We start from the raw sequence: 22,497 nt of genomic DNA on the forward strand, positions 1-22,497 counted from the left end.
TTCTTGTAGACCAGGGGTCTGCAACCCGCGGCTCCGGAGCTGCATGTGGCTCTTTTACATCTTTGCTGCGGCTCCGGGGCAGATACTAGCGAGGGGAGGAGGCGCATTGTGCGCCCCAACACTCCTCACTGTGGCGGGCGCTGTACTGGCTGTGACATCGCATGGGGCGGTGCGTGCGTTAGTCACGCACCGTCCCGACGTCACCTTCCCGCCCGCTGTCAGATCGTGGCTCCGGAGATATATTTGTTTTAAATTTCGCAATGGTTTTGCGGCTCCCAGTTGTTGTTTTTTCTTCGGAAACGGGTCCAAGTGGCTCTTTTTGTCTTAAAGGTTGCAGACCCCTGTTGTAGACCAAAGAGCCTCAGCAGAGGCTGGGGAGGGCTTTAATCAGCCTGGGGCAAGGAGGCTGAGCAGAATAATGCAGCAACTAAGCCAACGGCCTTCTTTTCTAGAACGAGGTGTGGCTCTTGCAGATGGGACCCGTTCCGGTGGAGCTTCTGCTTACAGTACAGTGGTACCTCAGGTTAAGAACTTAATTCATTCTGGAGGTCCGTTCTTAACCTGAAACTGTTCTTAACCTGAGGTACCACTTTAGCTAATGGGGCCTCCCACTGCCGCTGCGCCGCCGCCGCACAATTTCTGTTCTCATCCTGAAGCAAAGTTCTTAACCCGAGATACTATCTCTGGGTTAGTACAGTCTGTAACCTGAAGCGTCTGTAATCTGAAGCGTACCACTTTATTAATATTCCGAGGTACCACTGTATTAATATTCCCACAAAGTGAGAGTGTTTCAAAAATGCCACCTTAAAAGCTTGGCAGGAGGGGTAAGGAAACTTGTTGAGACATTTTCATCACTTCTGCCAGTTCTGAACTTCTTACCCTGCTCCAGAACTCCTGTCTCATGCCTCCTGAGCACGGTGTCTCCTGCCCAGTCTGTACTATTACTTCTCTGAATAAAGACCTCCTTCTTACTTGCAAGTTAGAGCTGGGTAGGAATTAGGACCCTCCTCACCTATTATGCTTGGCTGATGGCTCTGCTCTGACTACAATATTAATTTACTCTGCAATGCTTTGACTTCACTTGAACCGTAGTTTAGATCAGCCTTTTCCCAACATGGTGCTCCCTAAATTTTTGGACTACATCTCCCCACAATCCTGACCATTGTTCCTGCTAGCTGGTGCTGATGGGAGTTGTAGTCCAAAGCATCTGGAGCGTCCAAGATGGGGGAAGGCTGGTTCAGGTGATCAGGAATGGACCACACAAAGTCTAGGGCTTGTGTATTCCCCATGAATGAGGAGTGTGAGAAAAGAACAGATCACAGTTCCGTGTTACATTGTGAACCTAGAGAAGTATAGCTTGTTCTAACCTACGCTAACCAGAATTTGAAACCATGGTTTCTTTTAGTTAACTTTTGTTAGAACAAACCATGCTTCCCTGAGTTTCTTGCAATGTAGAACGGTGGCCTGTTCTTAAAGTTGAAGCTTCACTCTCATGTGCAAAGGGGAAGCCTGAGAGGTGCACCACACTTCATTCCCTATCACCTGAACCCATGGTCCATCTTTGAAGTGACTCCAAATGAAAAAGGGGAGGTCAGTTCTGCAGCCGCTGAATGAGACTGCAAAGGTAGGGCTTGTGTTAAAACTCTGCATTCGTATTAATTATGCAGTTGCGGGCCTACTTTTCAGTTGTGGCCAGGTATACCCTCTGTCAGGTATAATGGAAAGACAGAGGCCAGGAACCCTGATGTAAAACTAATTATCTCTCCCCCCCTTCTTTTCTTTTTCTTTTTAAAAGAGCAAGAACTCAACGTTCACATGTGCCCTCATCTCTCCCTTTAGCTTTTATCCCTGAGCATTTCATCAGTATAGTAGCTCCTCCTGCTGGTAAATTCATAAAACAACCTCAACAGTGGCCTAGGGAGAAGCCACTTGCCCGTTCTTTGGAATAAAACCAGTCTTTAAAAATCTGTCCTCCTGCCCCTTGAAGATAGAAAGGTAGGAAAAGCAACACGGAATTTCTAAAGGGGAAAACCAGCGTCCCAATAAGAGCCAGACACAAGATTTGTGAAACCGGATTACTAGCAGAGGTGTGCTGATGTTCAGAGTGGGTTCCTACTTCCTTTGTCAACATGAAACCAACATTGCCTTCTGTAAGTAGTCTTCACTGCAGACCAATACACTGGCAGAACAACCCCGTGGACACTCAACTCAGAAGAGCATCCCAGTTTGTTCAGTTGAGCTTACCCACAGTTACACATGCAGTTCCAAGCTTTAGGTTGCGATCCTAAGCTAACTCACCAGGAAGAAAATGAAAGCACATGCTGCACAATAGACCCTTCAGACAACAGGGTCCTTTGAGGGGGGGCAGCTGTTTTCTGGGGTGCAGCTCCCCATAAGGGACAACTGCATATTCCTGCACTGCAGGGGGTTGGACTAGATGATCCTCAGGGTCCCTTCCAACTCTCTGATTCTACAAATTCCATGAATGGTAGCCATCTCAATGCATGCCTTCACAACAGTCTCTGCTCATGCCGACAGCAACAGCTCTTGATGAGGAGACATCCAAAGTTTTGGAAAACCAAAGTAGGATTCTGCCTTGGACCGAAGCAAGCAAGGTCTTGCTCAAAGTGGGTTCGAAGCAGGTTTTATTTTCTATGCAAAATATCACATCTGTGATTTGGCATCCTGTTAGACATGAGCGTTATCGTTTTAAGCTAACTTCTAGGAACAAGCTGGCTGTCCTGTGAGTGCTGTCCTGCAGAGATCTGCACTGCTCCCATCACTGCTCAAAGGAGACCAAATGTGGTGATGTGGGCAGGAGACATTCAGAGCAGGAGGAGAATCAACAGATTTATTCTATCAGTGAGCCTGTACTGGCATGAATTGACTTATTTTCCAATATTTTGGTGCTAACTGAGCTGCTTCCTGTTTTGGGGTTTCACCACTTTGGGATTCCCTTTGGGAAGGAAAATTGGGATGCATGCCAGGAATGAAATGGAAGTGAAGAATTGAGGTCAGGTATGTGAAGATACTCAAAATGACCCCATTTATCCAAGACTCTTTTTCTACATTGTTTTTCACCTGATAGTTCACTCCAGCTCTGTCCTTCATACCCCCTCTCTCCCATTATACAATACAGTCTCCACAGAAGAAGAAGAAGAAGAGGAGAAGGAGGAGGAGGAGGAGGAGTATGGACTTGATATCCCGCCTTTCACTCCCCTTAAGGAGTCCCAAAGCGGCTAACATTCTCCTTTCCCTTCCTCCCCCACAACAAACACTCTGTGAGGTGAGTGGGGCTGAGAGACTTCAGAGAAGTGTGACTAGCCCAAGGTCACCCAGCAGCTGCATGTGGAGGAGCGGAGACGCGAACACGGTTCCCCAGATTACGAGTCTATCGCTCTTAACCACTACACCACACTGGCTCAGAGAAAAGAACATAGCATTAAGTTTATGGCATTATTTTACATGGACTTAAAACATTGGGAGTCCATATAGGTTCTCCACAGACATGTTTGTGAGACATGGTGGGAGAGCTTTACTTTCTTTTTCTCCTGCGTATGAAAAGAATAACCAGGGGTTATAAAGGAAAATACCTTTGATGAAACCTGGCCTCCCTTCATACTCACTTAAAAGAAAACATTGGTGATTGGCATTCAATGCTAGTCCTATACAGAGGAGACCCATTGAAGTTAATGGACATTACTATTGAACTCCCCATCAAGGTTCATCTGGCCCCCTCATTATACAGATTCTGAAGAATGCTGAGGACACACTTTTTTACCCTGGCTTTTGACACCTGAGGTGTATGATTTTAGGACCCACCTTATTTTTACGATTGTAAGTTGTCTTAAATTGTTTTTAATCAGAGGAATCTTGTCCGACGTGGGGCTCAAACCCATAACCTGGAGATTAAGGGTCTCATACTTTACTAACTGAGCTATCCCAGCTCATCCACTATAAAGAACATATTGTGCTTTAATACTGTAACCCACACTGGGACCTAAGGGCAAAGGGTGGATAATAAAATGCCAATAGCAACAAAGGTTCGTTAATTTCAATGGATCTCCTCTGAGCAGGACTCAAGTTGAGCACAACCTGCTGAAATTAAGAAAATGCGCACAATGCACTCGACAGAAATTAGATTTACTGCCAACCAGAATTGTCACCCCCCATTTTCTCTTTCTCCCCCCAGCCCCCCTCCCCAATGGGAGCAGTTACAAGCAGCTGAATAGCATTTCGCACTGTTAGTGGCCAGATCTGCTTCCATGGAAACAAATGTTATATGGGCAAAAAAATAAGTAAAAAGCTTTAAAATGAATATGTTCTTCTTTTGTGTTTCATTTTTTAAAAAAGAAACCCTGTGTTTTATCTATCAAATCACACTACTTCCATATGGTCTAGGAAGCAGGAGGGGGGAACCTGTCAACATCCAACCCTGAGCCCTCCAACTCCCCCCCCCCCAAAAAAAAAATGCAAGAGAAGGAAAAGGAGGAGAAGGAGGAGGAGAAAGAAACCTCAGTGTATTTCCCTTCTGGACTTTTCTCTCTTGGACAGATGCAAGGCTTTCATGGAGGATAATAATGGCTACTAGCCACAAGGGAAATGTTCTGCCTCCGCTGTCAGGGGCAGCGGCTGGGAATCGTAAGTGGGTTTTCTTTATTTCTTTCATGAAATCTACAGACTGATGATTGCAAGAAAGAAAAATAACCTGAAATCAGTTTACAAAGAGACTAAAACAATAAAATTAGCAATAAAACAGTGAAAAACAGCTATTCAAACCATTCAGAGAGTAATTTTTAACCTCTCCCTTTCCCAGCAGGTGAGTCACTGCTGCTTACTGGGAAGAGGAGAGGTGAGCTAGCGGGAAGATCAGTGCAGTGCAAACACACCAAAAAAGCCAATCCACTGCTCCTTGCTGGTGCATCTGCACTGTGCCGTCCTCCCTGCACCTGATGTTAGGGAGCATCCAAACATTAATGCTTAAGCAAACCTGAGACATTATTCTCCTGAATAATCCTCTGTGCAATTTATTATGGCGATATCCTAATTGTTGCCTTTCCTGGCTTTCTTCGTTTTACAATGGAGCTGTTAATTTGTTTATTGGATTTGCTTTTATGGATTCTGCAATTGTTTGTACATTTGCATTATCGTTTTATTTCATTGTTCCCCACTCCGATATCAAAATATTCAATGAAGAGCGAGTTATAAAATAAAATAAATAAAACAAATTGTAGGTTTTAACAACCTCAAAATGGATGCACAATTGGCTCCCCTTCATCACATACAAAGCCCAACAAGACAACGACGAGAATCCACCAACAGCATATGGATCAATATGGCTAACCTGATTCAAAAACACCACCCACCCCGCTCACGCACGAAAACAAAGCTCAACACAACCAATCACAAACAAGCAACCGCACCCAAGGCCAAGCACAATTTCTCTCACCACCAAAGGAACACGAGTGAATAGCAAAGAGAACCTGCACAAACGATGCCAACACAAAAACCCACACCTACATTAAGCAAAATAGAAATATCACCCCCTGACCCCACCATGGCCCCCTCCACCTCTTCCCCCTTTTTTCTTCCTAATGTCTCAACAAATGAAACTGACCTATGGAAAATGGAACTTGAAAAAAGAGACATTGTGCATACCTTTGTAAACCAAGAAAACTTTAGTTTTTAATTTTTTTTTAATGGATGCACAAATAGAAAATACATGGGTGTTCAGCACATGAGAAGAGTCCTGCTGGGTCAGGAAGCGGCCATGTTCAGTGTCCACTGTCAGAGGTGGTATGACTTCTGAATGCCAATTGTTGGGAATCCCAGGGGGGGGTGAGTGCTGCTGCTTGCTGGTTACCGTATTTTTTGCTCTATAAGACTCACTTTTTCCCTCCTAAAAAGTAAGGGGAAATGTGTGTGCGTCTTATGGAGCGCATGCAGGCTGCACAGCTATCCCAGAAGCCAGAACAGCAAGAGGGATTTGCTGCTTTCACTGTGTAGTGATCCCTTTTGTTGTTCTGGCTTCTGAGATTCAGAATTTTTTTTTCTTGTTTTCCTCCTCCAAAAACTAGGTGCGTCTTGTGGTCTGGTGCGTCTTATAGAGCGAAAAATACGGTACTCCTGGGGACCTGGTTGGCCACGGTGAGAGTAGAATACTGGACTAGGTGGGCCTTTGGCCTGATCCCCTGTCTGCGGGCAGGTAGGGTCTCTTTGGCTGAGACCCTCCCTGCCCGCAGACTGTCTTGCCAGAGTGGTGCATGCGCTAGTTATCTCCCGCTTGGACTACTGCAATGCGCTCTACATGGGGCTACCTTTGAAGGTGACCCGGAAACTACAGCTAATCCAGAATGCGGCAGCTAGACTGGTGACTGGGGGCGGCCGCCGAGACCACATAACACCGGTCTTGAAAGACCTACATTGGCTCCCAGTACGTTTCGAAGCATAATTCAAAGTGTTGGTGCTGACCTTTCAAGCCCTAAATGGCCTCGGCCCAGTATACCTGAAGGAGCGTCTCCACCCCCATCGTTCTACCCAGACACTGAGGTCTAGCATCGAGGGCCTTCTGGCAGTTCCCTCATTGCGAGAAGCAAAGCTACAGGGAACCAGGCAGAGGGCCTTCTCAGTAGTGGCGCCCGCCCTGTGGAAGGCCCTCCCATCAGATGTCAAAGAGATAAACAACTACCTGACATTCAGAAGACATCTTAAGGCAGCCCTGGTCAGGGAAGTTTTTAATGTGTGACATCTTAGTGTATTTTTGGTCTTTGTGGAAGCTGCCCAGAGAGGCTGGAGAAACCCAGCCAGATGGGAGGGGTACGAATAAATTATTATTATTATTATTATTATTATTATTATTATTATTATTATTATTATTATTATTATTCAGCAGGGCTCTTCTTAGATTCAGGGACTTCTTGATTTGTACCTTCTCTCTTAAACAGCTGCGCACAAGCTTTTTTATAGACCTCAAGTGGGATGGAAGGCAGCAAACAGGTTTAACAGGGCAATAATCCAAAGCTCCTCTTCTCCAGCACTAGTTAGCAGTTGTCACCAGTTCAGATAGCAAGGAAGGCAGCAAAGACCTCCTGCCACGGCAATCAATTCCTTCCTCCCACCAGGCCATTGTTTTGGCTCATAAGCGCCCTTGATTATTATGGGGCCAGCCTTTGTTTTGATTGCCAATTCTGTTCCTTCCTCTTTTATCACGGTGCCAAGTTCTCCCTGAGGTGCATCTGCAAGGTAACTGCTTTAAGAAGATGGCTTCCCCCCATCTCACTCCCCATTCCATCCTGGACCCATGTTGTGCTTTCAGGGCCCTGGGCTTGCTCTTCAAGCTGTGATGTTCAGCACAGTAGTGCTTCTCCAAGGAAGACTTCAGTAGGGAAAGTAAATCAAAGGCCAAAGATTTCAAGGAAGACAGAAATCTGCCTTCTATCAGGTCAGACTTTTGTCCATCCAGCCCAGTATTGGGTTGTATTCAGCTAAATTAAATTCATAAGCCTGAGTTAGCCATGTCTATTATTTCAGTGGGTCTCCTATGAGCTGAACTACTATTGGATACAAACCAGTTTCTCATCCTGCCAGTGGCTTCCTCGGGTTTCAGGGAGACAGCAGCTCTTATTACCTGCTACTCATTACCTCCCGAAAGGAACCACCCCAGACACTGTGGTATTCGTCAGAGCCCCTCACTGGGTGCCCCACCCAAGAAAGGCATGAAAAGGGGGCTACACAATAACAGGTCTTTTCAGTGATGCTTCCTACCTGCAGAATGCTCTCTCCAGGGAAACGCACCAGGGGGCATCATTATTGGTGCTTACACACCAAGAAAAGACACTGCTATTCACTCAGACCTTTGGTAACTTAAGCTGGCCTCTACAGTGCTGCTGGTCTTTGAGTTGGGTGGAGTGGGACCTGTCCGTATTGTGCTATCAGATGAGCATTTTAGGTATTTTATATAATATTTTGTGCTTTCAAAAAAAAAAAAGAGTTTTAAATTGAATTATATCTGTTTGTTTTATCTTGTTAAGTCACATTGAGACTTTTTGGTATTAAAGAACTAGCAAATGTTAAAACTTCTTTAAACTGTAAATGCCAGGGATTGAACCCTAGGACATTCTGTGTACAAAGCAGACACTCTTCCGTTATGATCTCTTCTAACTCCTCTAATTGTGGTGGCGTACTTGTGTTCAACGACGCTGATGGACCTTTGCCATTCACGTTAGGCAGGGATGGATTGAGCTGCTGGTATTCAGAAGCGTAGTGGCTGGGTGGGAGCCCCAGTGGCCAGATAAAGAGGTTGGGGAGCATGTCCAACTCCTGGGCCTGAACTTCTCCAGGCCTGATCTACATGGTGCATGTACACAGTTGCATTACTTCATCTTTCCCAACTATCCCCATTTGTTCTAAAACGGTGATGGCCTAATGCCAACACCAACAGCCCAGAGTAATACAGTGGTACCTCGGATTACATACGCTTCAGGTTACATACGCTTCAGGTTACAGACTCCGCTAACCTAGAAATAGTGCTTCAGGTTAAGAACTTTGCTTCAGGATAAGAACAGAAATCGGGCTCCGGCGGCGTGGCCGCAGCAGGAGGCCCCATTAGCTAAAGTGGTGCCTCAGGTTAAGAACAGTTTCAGGCACAGACCTCCGGAACGAATTAAGTACTTAACCCGAGGTACCACTGTACACTCGGGAGGTCAAATTCACTTCATCAGTGTTATCTGCTGAACTTATTTCTACTGTGGTAATTCTGTTGCACAAAGGAAATCTTTGCACATAGTACATTACTCTGAAATGGAGGGGGGTGATTATTTTTTTTAAGGGATTGACATTCCAAAAGAAAAGGTGGGAAAGGAGTGAGCACCAACTCCCTGGCTGTCACAACGCTGTTAGGTAAGGAATGTCCAGAGTCAGGCATTAACTCTTTACGGACAAAAGTACACTTACAAGTTAGGGGAAGGCATGTTCATTCAACCTACGTGTCTCAGCTACTCCAAGGTGTGCACTTGATGAGGCAGTTGCCATAACACAAAGGCCCTGCTCTCTAGGTAAAGGTCAAGGACCCCTGGACGGTTAAGTCCAGTCAAAGGCGACTATGGGGTTGCGGCGCTCATCTCGCTTTCAAGCTGAGGGAGTCGGTGTTTGTCCGCAGACAGCTTTCCAGGTCATGTGGCCAGCAAGACTAAGCCACTTCTGGTGCAACAGGACACTGTGACAGAAGCCAGAGTGCACGGAAACGCTGTTTACCTTCCCACTGCAGCCTATTTATCTAGTTGCTCTGGCGTGCTTTTGAACTGCTAGGTTGGCAGGAGCCTGCTCTCTACCTCATCTTATATATCTCCCCCATCGGAGCTGGATGCAAGCAGGTGCAGACCCAGTCTGCATGTAACCTGTTTCTGCTCCTCCCACATCACTCCTCTTTTGGTTCTGGGAGACAGTGGAGGCAGCAGAAGGAGGAGGAGGTGTGGAAGCCCTTGACTCTACACCAGGCATAGGCAAACTCTGGCCCTCCAGATGTTTGGGACTACAATTCCCATCATCCCTAGCTAACAGGATCAGTGGTCAGGGATGATGGGAACTGTAGTCCCAAACATTCTGCAGCTTCCCCTGACTCTGACTCTGACTCTCACCTCCTGGCTGTTACAGGCTCCCCCGGGTCACTGATACCTTCTTCCAAGTCCATCTCCAACCCCGCTTCTCCTGTATCCAACCACCACTGCTCCCTGACACGGGCTAAGGTTCTGGAAGGTTCCTAAGCGTCCCTCTTATGAAGGCACAGATACCGTATGTCATCGAGCTGCTTTTACAGAAACTATCTGGAGACCCCTTCCCCTCTGTGTTTGCACGGCGCCTGCATACAAAGACAGACGGAGCGTGCCCGCCTTAATTACCTATTTAACTTTTAAACAGTCCATAGCCAATCTGTCTGGTATTAAGGGAAAACAGAAGGAACACGATGAGACAGAGAGACAGAGAGAGACACAAAGCCGTTAAAAATGTTTTTAGAAGCTTCTCTCCAGAAAGAATTACTACTCTAAAAAAAAAAGAATATAAAAAGATACCATCAAGTACAGAATAGGAAACGCTGCAGATGCAATGCTTCACAACACATGAGAAAGCGAATCGCCTACCTATAGTGCTCCAGGGGCAGGCGGGGAAAGGAAGATGTTTGACGTCTTTACTGATGCTATGTATCTTCACAGAGTATCCTACTCGCTCTATGGGGTTCTATAGAATTCAAATGGCCATACTATTTTTAAAAAAAGAAATCAAAGAAGCCATAAAATTAAAATTAAACATTCTACAGCATCTAGGGCAGCACATCGCCATTGCTGCAGTGGGCAGAAATGCCACTCAGTGGTCTGGCAAGACCCTCAGCAATTTTCAAGTGGGCTAAGGGGAGGGGTTGGACGCGGGTGGCGCTGTGGGTTAAACCACAGAGCCTAGGACTTGCTGATCAGAAGGTCAGCGGTTCGAATCCTCGCGGCAGGGTGAGCTCCCATTGCTCGGTCCCTGCTCCTGCCAACCTAGCAGTTCGAAAGCACGTCAAAGTGCAAGTAGATAAATAGGTACTGCTCCGGCGGGAAGGTAAACGATGTTTCCGTGCGCTGCTCTGGTTTGCCAGAAGCGGCTTAGTCATGCTGGCCATGTGACCCGGAAGCTGTACGCCGGCTCCCTCGGCCAATAAAGCAAGATGAGCGCCGCAACCCCAGAGTCGGTCACGACTGGACCTAATGGTCAGGGGTCCCTTTACCTTTAAGGGGAGGGGTGGAGTTTGGGAACCACTAGCCTATTCTGATTGGCTTTGGGCAGTTCTAGAGGGAAAATGGAGCTCTTAGAGACTGAATCAACAACATATGGAGAGGGTCAGTTGGGGTGGGCTGGAGTAGACAGGTCGATGGTCTCCAGCAGAAGTCTTCTCCATGCCTGAATCTTGAGAACATCTCCCTCAGCCCTGCCAACTACTAAGAGGCAAAGGATAGAACCTTCAGCCCCAGGAAAGAAGCCCTTGTTTAACTGAGAGAGTTACATTGCAAATTTAAGCATATGTCAGTATAAATATTCATCACTAAAGATGCTTCCTCACACACAGTTAAAAATGCTCATGTTCTAAAACAATCATAGGGAAAAGGCAGGGCAAACTGTTCCACTTTATCGCTCCCCCTTCTCAGAATACACTGTTTGTTTGTTTGTTTGTCAATTTTTGTTTCGCCCTTCCTCCCAAAGGAACACAGGGCAGCAAGCAAGAGGTGATAGAACAATAAAAACACATTAAGAAACAATTCCAGTGCAGATGCAGACTGGGAAATATCTCTACCTAAAATACTTGTTGAAAGAGGAAGGTCTTCAGAAAACACAACAGAGATGGGGGAGGGAATTCCAAATGCTAAGTTCCACAATGCTAAAGACCGAATTTCTAGATTGTGTGGAACGGACCTCCTGATAAGATGGCATCTACAGTGAGATGATCTTTCAGGTATCCTGCTCCCAAGCTGTTGAAGACTTTATACACCAAATCCAGCACCTCGAACTAACCGGCAGCCACAAAGCACTCACATTGTGTTGGCATCCACAATTATTAGGCAGCTCAGCCTGTAGATCAGGGATGTGGAACCTCTGGTTCTTCAGATGTTATTGGACTCCCACCAGGCCCAGCCAGTATGACACAATAGTCAAAGATGAAGGGAGCTGTAGTTCAACAACATCTGGAGGGCCACAGTTTCCTCATTTCCTCTGTAGATCTTCCAGATGGGAGGGCTCAGGACTCATGCTTGAAACAAGAGTTCTTTTTCTAGTTGCCTGATCTGTTACAGCTCTTGCAAATTTATTGGTGGTTATGCCAACCACAATAGAGTTCTGTTTCGGGCAGTGGGGAAAGCTTCATTTAAGAGAGGCTGGGACTCTCCAAAACAGCAGACTGAATGTTTGCCATAGTAAGTTGTTTCCAATGTTAGGCCTACACAGAGTAGACCCACTGAAGTTAATAAGCATGACTACAGAACTCTGAGCAGGACTTAAGTGGAGACATCTCAGTATTTCTGAAGACACTGCATGTGGTGCTCATCCTTAACAAGGGCTTTCTCCACCAGCATCCCAGAATTGACCCTGTGAAAGATCTGATGTGTACAGAAACATGTATTGCTAGGATATAATACCAGAAAACAAGCTGAGGCAAATGTTCTCCTCCTATTAATCTCCCCACAAAGGAAGCACTTCTGTCGCTACATAAATCAAAGCATGACTCCATGTAAGACAAGTCATTAAATCCAAGAGACAGTGACCTAGCCAACCACCTTCCATCACCACTTCAGGCACTGAAATAACCTTCCCAGCCTTTTCAAACTTGATGTTTTGGACTATAACTCTTATCAGTTCCAGCCAGCATGGCTCTGCTTGCCTGGGGCCGATGGGAGCTTCAGTATGAAACATACAGAGGTGCCAGGCTGACCTACAAGAAGAAGGTGAGAGCATCTTTTCAGGTACAGAACATTTTCTTTCCTGATGCTATCTAATATGCTTGAACATCTGCGTCTGGTGTCATTTGGAGGCTCTCAAACTCTATTTTGAACATTGGCTGGTCCTGACAACAGTATTTTCATGCATCCTGTGATCATTATTATTTTTGCCACCGAGTGTCTGTTCTGTTTTGCACACTGGAAAACAACGGGCGCAAAGAGGTTAACATTACAAACACGCATCACGCCGGCCCCATTTGACATTATGGTGCAGACCATTCAATTGTCTCTTGTGAAAGCAGCCTCAGGGCTCATTACACATTATAGTTCTGCCTAGAAAATTATTATATCCCACTGACTTCCCCCGCTGTTTGATATTGCAGAGCAGATGCTCTATCTATCAAAGTTTCCCCTAAGAAAAGTTCATGCCCTTCGCCAACCAAGGTTGTGGTAGGAACCAGCCAGTGTTACTCCCTGCAGAGTTATATAGGAACCTGCTGTGAACTGGACCCAAATGCTCTCTGATCACTGGCCTAATTCTTAGCAAATGGTTCTGTACATCAGAGGAAGCTCCGACTTCGCCACAATGCAGGGCAAGCACTGAAATTGGTGAACTACAAGGTCTCCTATTTTAGGCTGAAGCACATAGGGGTGGCACCAGCAAAGCATGGCAAGAGTACAAGATGACCAGTGTGTCATTAGGACCATGGACAGTTCATTGAGGGTCTGGATGCAAGCTAAATTAAGAAGATGATAATTCAAGACTGTGGCTTCAAGACAGGCTAGAGCCAACTGGAAGCTTAAGCAGATATGTGGCAAGATGGATATGACCTCAGAGCAAAATTGCTCAGGTTCAAAATTGCTCGGATGCCCTTCTATTCTGAAGGCATCTCCAACCAATCACATTCATCTTGTCAAATGGCTCCTCCACAGATAGGCTCTTATCAGGGGTGGGGAACCTGTGGAGCTTCAGATGTTGCTGGACTCCAACTCCCATCAACCCAAGCCAACATGGCCAATGATTAAGGACGATGGGAACGGGCAGCATCTGGAGGGTCCCCAACTCTTTTGCTTAAGTCCTGGCAATGACACAAATCAGTTCCTGAAATGCTTGAATGTCTCCTGTGTAAAAGAAAAAGAAACCCTCTACAGGGCAAGTTAAACTATTTAACTAAAAAAATGCTTCAAGCAGGGTCCTAACACAAAAAGTATGCAACACCTTCTAGTGGCAAAGTTATTGCAAAGAGCTGATCAAGGAAAAGCAGCCTATTTTATTTCCTGTTGAGCTCAATGGATGAAATTTTCATAGGATGGACATACCTCTCTATCTCTCTCTCTCTTTCTCTCTCATATCAAATTAGTCCAGCAAATGCTAGTAAAAGAAAATCATAAGAGAAAAGAGCTACATAGGTACAAATGCAATGTCCATGTGTGGACAAAGCCTAGCATAAGTTCAAGTCACATGTGTCCAGAGAAACAAATTAGAGTCTTCAATTTTAGTCACAAAGCTTAGGTTTTTATGAAAGTCACACGTGAGGAGCCTACTAAAGGGAAGCCTGCGATGATCAAAACGTGCTTTGATCATCCAGCACGTCCTTGAGGTCAAGCCAGTCCTTCAAATAAAAGTTGTTTCAGCTGTTTTAGTGCACTAACCTCACAATGTGAACGGGCCTGGCATCAGCAAATACGTCAGACACTGGCAGAAAGCTATGTAAAAAGAGATCAGATCTCTATTGTATTCCAAGCTGAAAGCAGAAATGGAGGGGCGGCAGAAAGAGGGGAGAAGCTGGACTCTGTCCTGGTTGTAAGGAAAAAGAGAGAATCACATTTTGACAATGCCATTCTGTTAAGCACAACTAGTATTCAGGGACATTGACCTAAAGAGGCCCTAGAAAAACAGCTACTCATGGGCTTCTATTTGTCCAGTAGTGGACCATATAAGGACTGCCTTCTAGCATCATTCTGTCCTTCTAACAGCCCCCTAGCCAAGGCTTAAGTCTCCTGGCTTTCCCCCTAGGTTCTGATGCCCACCTTCTCATGAGCAGGTGATCTTTCATTTTTGCTCTAAGCAAAGAAAGTGGAGAGTGGGTGGGTGATGGACTGGCAGTGGAACAGGACAAGGGATGCTGTGCTTGTCAGAAGTGAAAAGTTGCTCCAGGTTTGAGACCTGGAAGTCAAATTAAGCAGATATAACTGGTCCCACTTGTCTGAGTCTACCATTGCTGCTCTGCAGATAGAAGGAGAGGGAGAGAGCTGTGTCAGTTGCAATGCTGATGCTAAAAGCAGCATAGTGCCTGCATGAGATGACAAGAAGGCAGGCTTTGGAGCCAGGTCTTTCTCGCAGTGAAACCAGCTGCTCTCGTCATCCTGTCATTTCCAATTTAAAGAGCCAGAAGAGAACATATACAACTGAAACACTCTTGTGTTCTCTGTCTCCCCACTCTCCAGTCCTTTAAGTCCAGGAGAAAATGTGAGTGCATAGCCTTTCATTGCTATAAAGCAGGGATGGACCACCTGTCGCCCTATGGGTGTTGCTGGAACACAATGCCCATCACCATTAATTATCATCATCATCATGACTGGTCATCCACCATAGTAGCTAGGGAGGATGGGAGTTGGAGTCCAGCAAGTTTCCTGGGCCATGCTATAAATAGCAGTATAAAGGTAAAGGGACCCCTTACCATTAGGTCCAGTCGTGGCCGACTCTGGGGATGCGGTGCTCATCTCGCTTTATTGGCCGACGGAGCCGGCGTACAGCTTCTGGGTCATGTGGCCAGCATGACTAAGCCACTTCTGGCGAAACCAGAGCAGTGCATGGAAATGCCGTTTACCTTCCCGCCGGAGTGGTACCTATTTATCTACTTGCACTTTGATGTGCTTTCGAACTGCTAGGTTAGCAGGAGCAGGGACCGAGCAACGGGAGTTCACCCCATCGCGGGGATTCGAACTGCCGACCTTCTGATCTGCAAGTCCTAGGCTCTGTGGTTTAACCCACAACACCACCTGTGTCAAAATAGCAGTATAATTGGGCATTAAATGGTAGGAAGAGGCAGCAATGACAACACCCTGTAGTGGCAAAACTGAACAGGCAAGGATCACAGCTGGTGAGCACAGGGTTTTATGGGTAAAGTCTGACTCTCGGACTTCCGGGTTGGCGCGATCGGGAAATGGCGGATTCCCTCCGAGTTCCGGAGGGAATCGGCTCAGCGGTGGATGGGTCTTTGCCGTGCCGGCGACACGGGGACCCTTAAAAACCGCAGGCGCGGAAGCCTGCGGACTGAAGACTCGGCGGGTGCCTTAAGCGCCCCCCCTGATTCGCAATGAGCCTTTTTAAAGGCTACGGAGGGGATACAGGGGACGGCGTGGCACTGAGAGTCGACCGCTACCGCCGCTGAGCGAAGCCGCGAGCCATAACTGGAGAGCGCTGACTTCCTTCCTTGAAATTCGGACTGAAAAAAGAACCCGTGAGTAATTTGGAACTGAACTTTAAAACTTTTACCTTTTGAATTTGAGACGACCGGGGGGTGTGCTAAAAGGAAGTCTCCACACCCCCCCTTGCAGACGATCCAGAGCAACGAAATAAGAACTAAGCTGGAGTGCCTACCCTGTAAAGGGTGAGTTTTAAAAAGACAGTAACTTCCAAGATTTAGAAAGGTAAATTTGAGCAGGAGAGTGGAGTGTTGGAAGAGTCTTTGTTTTGTGGTAAACAACCCTCCCTCCCGGGCCCGGGAGCGACCTGCTTTGGAGCCTGTATAGAGGAGCAGAATTTGACAGCTGTCAAAAGCTGTCAAATGGACTATTAATAGTGAAAAAAAATTGCTGTTTAAGACCTCTCCGGATTAAAAGGAGTTACAATTGAACTAAAATTTTGAGAAACAAAGAAACAACAATAGGACAGAGGATTGTTGGAGAAAAGGTTACTCAGTAACCAGATTCCCTCTAGGGGGAATTCTGTGGAATTACAATGGCTGTGGGTGGAAAGATACTGAGAGAAATCGAAAGAATGTTCTCACTGGTGGGAACCCTACAGGAGCAGACTACAGCTATGAGTAAACAATTGACGACCTTGGATTTGGAAACAAGTAGTTCTGCTGAAAGTAATGAGGGCCTGAGTGAGAAAGAACCCACAGCTGAATTTGAAACAATAAACAAAGAAGAGGAGAAGACAAAACAAGAAAGAGAACAAGTTATCTGGGAAAGTACTAACCAGAAGCTGACATCTGGAGAACATAAGCAAGGAGACTATTGGATTAAATCCACTCAAAGCCTACGAAAGATACAGAAGATGAAAGTGGAGGCCCTGGGACTTTATGGAATTCAGGAGCTCGAAACAAAGAAGTACAATTGGGGCCTCCACATAGACTTTGATTTTGACTATCAACAAGACTTAGGCCTTGTGGAAATTCCTCAGCAGTTGTCTTTAAATATGGGAAGAGACTATGGACTGATTGGATTGATTGTTAAGGAAATCTTTCGAGACTCGATGATAGACAAAAAGGACTACCAACAAAACCGGCGGAGAGGGACTAAAAGAGAATTGAGAGCCTCGGATATCCGGAATCCAGGCTAAAAACTGTTAATTTGGACATGTCTTGGGAAAGGACGCAAAGCGGGGAGGGGAGGGAGGGAAGAGTCAAATTTAAACAACACTCAAGACCAGGGGGTTTAGTATTAAGAAAATTATGTAAGAAAAAATGAGAAATCGAGGGAAGAGAATTGGGGTCCAACTTAGGGAAAATTTATTTTTGTTTTTTATAAAAGGCCTAATATTAAGATGGAAGAAATGCTAACTTGCTGACATAAGTTTGGGAATAGGGATGCAGGGGAGGGGGTGGGGGGAAGTCAAGGACTAGGGTTAGAAAATAAGATTTTCGGGATTTATTCATGTTCGTTGTTTTTTATGTTTGTTTTGGTGTGTTGTTTGTGTTTACATAAAATGTGAAAACCCAATAAAAATATTTAAAAAAAAAAAAAAAAAAGTCTGACTCTCTACCCTTTCAAGGCTTCTGCTTCCATCACAAGGGAATCCTGCATCTTCTTACGGGGCCAGAAAAATACAGCTGATAATGGGATGTTCAAGATAATCCATATATAAATGGGACCACAGAGGAAAGGGAAGTGATATCCATCAACTGTTCACTTGGGAATATACAAAGCATCTAATCCAGTACTGTCCAGTCTTCAGGGTCTGTCCAAGACTGAAGCCTTAGGCATCACCTGCGACCTGATTCTTTTAACTAGGAAGTGCTAAGAGCTGAACCGGGGAGATTTTGCAGCCAAAAATATATGCTCTGTCACTGAGAACTCCTATACCACTTGGACAGCCATGGTATAGAAGTGCTTTAAAGAGATGAGTGTGGATGTTACCTACATTTCAAGGTAGGAAGAGATTGAATAATCAAGCATTCTGGCTTAGATGGCACAAGGGTCCAACATGGGGTATTTGCCAAGAGAGAGAGATAAATGCTGCTTTAAGACACATCACAATTAACACACACCTGCAAAATATCAGTCCTGAAACAGCCCACGGAAGAAATACCAACAGCACATTACTGCCTTTATGTTTTGCTTTTATTACCAGAGAAGATGGAATGTGTGCTGAAATAATGTTGTTTATTTTATTAGGGAAAGTAAAGAATAGAGCAGTCATCAATAGCAAGGCAGAGCATCAGGCATTCCATTATCCTGGAGAAACACAGCTCCAGTTTTCAAACTTGCAAATATCAAACTAGAAACGAGTTTCATTATGTGGTACAGTATTTCTTTGTCGGCTTGCCCAAAATAATAAATCAGTGCAAGTGTGATTGCATCTATTTGTTTTCAGAGCATGTTGCCTTGTGCACTGGAACAATGTGACAACCAAGCTTATTAACTCTGCAGCCTGAAGGGCAGACAAGGTGACCATACGAGGCCAGGGCAAAGGGCCACAAGCTAATATTGTGTGAGTTATTTAATGTTGCAGGTAACTATTTAGACTTGCAATATTGCTTGAGACACCCTAGGGAAATGAAGATGAGAGGCAGTTTCCCTATACATATCTGGCAAGGAGCCTCGATTGTAACTTGATCCACACACATAGAATTATTGAGCAGAGAAGCTTTCAGGGGTTTCTCCATGATAAATTATTGCTGATGCGACTGCAAGAGAAGTTTCATGTAACCCCCAAACGAAGGGTAGGGTTTTGAAATACTGGGAAAGAGTAATCCTTCTTCCATTTCAATGTCTTGCCAAGACACAGAGGTTTGTTTTTGTGTGTGTTTTTTGCAAAGTTTGTGTCTTTTCAGCTGAAATATCAACTGAATCATCTCTTTTCACAAGCGATGGCAACAAAATTTGTATTCAAGCTGCGGAAACTGGGGTGGTGGTGAGGAAGTTTCTGCCTATGCTGTTTGGCATCTTTGACAGCATCTTGTTCTTCCCACGGGTGAGTCTGCAACAGCAACGGAAGACTGAGCAAATAGGAATCAAGATGAACTAATCTGGAGTATAAGAAACAGGTGTGTGCAGAATCACTCTCCTCCATGTTGACTACAGAAATGTGGGCTCTTGGGCAGAAGAGCGTTTGGTGAAGGTCCTGCCCTTCCTGAGGAAAACTCGTGTTGAATCATAATGTTGCCAAATACTGATAGATCGCGGGTGCAGAACCAAGGAATTGAATCCAACCAGGTTTTACTCAGAGTAAACCTAATTGAATCAATGGACCTACGTTAGTCCTGCTAATTAATTCAATGTGTCTACTATGAGTAAAGGAAGCATGGATGCAACCCAGAGCCACACATCTACAGCTGTGGGGTGGATGATATCCACTTGTATAACTGAAGGAATTTTCTGTGTGCTGGTTGAATAGGAATATGGAGATATGCCCCAGACAAGTCCACAACCTTAGAAGATGGTTCTTGTTGCTTGATTCCAAGGCTGATAATGCTAACATCCAGAAATTCTATTTTTTCATTCTCTGGTTTAGCCGCTTGAGATCTCACATCTTCCGTTCTTCCTTTGTTGTTGTTTAGTCATTTAGTCGTGTCCAACTCTTTGTGAACCCATGGACCAGAGCACGCCAGGCACTCCTGTCTTCCACTGCCTCCCGCAGTTTGGTCAAACTCATGTTCGTACCTTCGAGAACACTATCCAACCATCTCGTCCTCTGTCATCCCCTTCTCCTTGTGCCCTCCATCTTTCCCAACATCAGGGTCTTTTCCAGGGAGTCTTCTCTTCTCATGAGGTGGCCAAAGTATTGGAGCCTCAGCTTCAGGATCTGTCCTTCCAGTGAGCACTCAGGGCTGATTTCCTTCAGAATGGATAGGTTTGATCTTCTTGCAGCCCATGGGACTCTCAAGAGTCTCCTCCAGCACCATAATTCAAAAGCATCAATTCTTCAGCAATCAGCCTTCTTTATGGTCCAGCTCTCACTTCCATACATCACTGCTGGGAAAACCATAGCTTTAACAATGTGGACCTTTGTCAGCAAGGTGATGTATCTGCTTTTTAAGATGCTGTCTGGGTTTGTCACTGCTTTTCTCCCAAGAAGCAGGCGTCTTTTAATTTTGTGACTGCTGTCACCATCTGCAGTGATCATGGAGCCCAAGAAAGTAAAATCTCTCACTGCCTCCATTTCTTCCCCTTCTATTTGCCAGGAGGTGATGGGACCAGTGGCCATGATCTTCATTCTTTTGATGTTGAGCTTCAGAGCATATTTTGCCCTCTCCTCTTTCACACTCATTAAAAGGGCCTTTAATTCCTCCTAACTCTTCCTTTAATCAGCCCAATCAGAAACTGTTTTTGAAAAATCTCCCCAGAATCTAAAGTAAGGAAATCCCTTTATGCAAAGCCAGGACACTAAGCCAGAGCATTGGCCCACACAGATCAGGTAATGGTTTGCAAGTATCTGGGAAATGCCAGAGTTTGAACCCGGCACCTTCTGCATGCAGTGTGCGATCTCCCTTTGAGCCATGGTTCTTGTGATTTGATATCTGTCAGTGCAGGAATAGCCTATTTAAAAACAGAAACCCAAAGCCCTCTTGGACACATCTGACTTGTGCAGTTCTTTGGATCCTGGCTAATAGAGGGGGATGCATTGGTTAACTAATAAATAAAAAGTGCCACTCAAATATATCCTGTATTACATCTGTTTGGGCCCTCAGTCCAAAGAGAAGACCACTTGGGAGGTGTGGCTGCTAATCTGGTATCCAGTCCCTAAATGACACAACCCACCCACCCCCCGTTATACTGCAATATGTTATTCTTCCAGTTTTATTACGTAATAGAAAAAGTAAATGTTTCACATTCTTTGAAGGACAATAAACTAGACGTTCAAATTATGTTAGAGCACAACAAGCTTGAGCTTGTGCAGTGGAGATTGTGATAAAGTATTTGATGTTATTTGGAATCACGATACGTGAACATTGTTTAACATATTAAAGAGCACTTATTAATTTTGAAAGTGTCTTGTGTTTCCATTAAGAGTGTTTGAAATCTTGCTGCTACGAATGTATTTAATGGACTCTGAAGGGCACCATAATGCAAAATGCCAGCTCTATTAAAATGTACTGCAGAATTAGGAAGCGAAAGGCCACAGATGCTTGTAGCAGGCAGATTAAGAACACCCATCACTGAGTGATGGATTCTGAAATTTTACTGGTGGCTGCCCAGAGTGAATAACATGCTGCTTTCAATATCAGAGACTGACAGCAGCCGGAAGATTTTCTTATAAAAGCTCAAATGAAAAGAAGTGAAGGGGGTTCCCCCACCTTTTTTTTTTTTTTAACCAAAGGAAGAGCAAAATGGAGTATAGTCACACATCACTTCTTCCACATCAAAAGTTGAGGAAGGCAAATGACATCTCCCTCATCGGAAGGCACCTGATACCTCATGGCAGATTTATGTCACCTTAACATTTGGAAGGATGCATAAATATTCAAGACCTAATCCAGAGGGCGGCATTCCTAAATTAACAAGACAGTACTTAAGTAAAAGTGCATAACCATCTTGATTACTGTGCCAGCCTTGATTGTCTTATTTAAAAAAACACCATCACATTTTCTGCAGGCTCTTTGCTTTCCAGGAAAGCTCCCTTCTTCATCTGCCCTAAAAAGTAATTTGAAAGGGACACAAATGTTTCTGCTCCATCCCTTTAAAAAAATAATAATAATCACCTGCATTTATTTTGCTTTACCAGGTAAGATGCCTGCCTCTCTCTCTCTCTCTCTCTCTCTCTCTCTCTCTCTCTCTCTCTCTCTCATCTTACCCAGTCTTACTCTAGTCTTACACAATCCTTTAAAAGCACCCTTCAAATTCCTAATAATGCTACTTCCAGTCCCCATAGAGCAAAGCAGGAAGCAGCTTGCTGCGAAAAGCACCACATTGCTTCCAAGAAATGTCCATGCTATGTATCCGTTAATCAGGCATAGCAGCAGTGCAGGGGCTGGGGGAATGTGGATTCCTATCAGCCTTAGGAAAAAATGGCCAATGGTCAAGGATTACTGGCGTTGTAGTTCAGCAACACCTGGGGGAGGCCAAAGCTTCCCCACCCCTGACATATGAGGTGGTCCAAAGGCATTGCCTAGGTCCACATTTTATTTTTGTTAAAGAAGCCCCCCCCCCCCCGCTTGCAGCTGCTTCAGGCTGTGGGAAGCTGTGATGGGCCTGTGTGGGTTGCTGGTCCTTTGCTATTGTGCTTTGTCCTTTAGGTAGAGCCTGACCCACACCACCAAGCAGGGACGCGGGTGGCGCTGTGGTCTAAACCGCTGAGCCTCTTGGGCTTGCCGATCAGAAGGTCAGTGGTTCAAATCCTCGCGATGGGGTGAGCTCCCATTGCTCTGTCCCAGCTCCTGCCAACCTAGCAGTCAAAAGCACACCAGCGCAAGCAGATGAATAGGTACCTCTGTGGCAGGAAGGTAAACGGCGTTTCCGTGTGCTCTGGTTTCAGTCAGTGTATTCCGCTGCGCCAGAAGTGGTTTGTCCTGCTGGCCACATGACCCGGAAAGCTGTCTGCGGACAAAATGCTGACTCCCTTGGCCTGAAAGCGAGATGAGCGCCA

General features: G+C 45.3%; 1 protein-coding gene across 4 annotated transcripts in view; it reads right to left on the reverse strand.

Moving 5' to 3' along the window:
• Positions 1 to 22,497, reverse strand: part of SNX29 (sorting nexin 29) — a 238,673-nt gene that overhangs the window by 11,350 nt on the left and 204,826 nt on the right. The window contains exon 21 of one of the 4 annotated variants that reach the window (XM_081169472.1): positions 10,209 to 10,233. The exons of the other annotated variants lie outside the window; for them this stretch is intronic. Within the exon in view, the coding sequence (XP_081025598.1) occupies positions 10,224 to 10,233 (10 nt within the window). The 3' untranslated portion in view covers positions 10,209 to 10,223. Of the gene's footprint in view, positions 1 to 10,208; positions 10,234 to 22,497 lie in introns of those variants that run through there. 4 annotated transcript variants of the gene reach the window in all.

Source organism: Podarcis bocagei, assembly GCF_964188305.1.
Source record: "Podarcis bocagei genome assembly, chromosome: 14".
Lineage (NCBI taxonomy): Eukaryota > Metazoa > Chordata > Lepidosauria > Squamata > Lacertidae > Podarcis > Podarcis bocagei.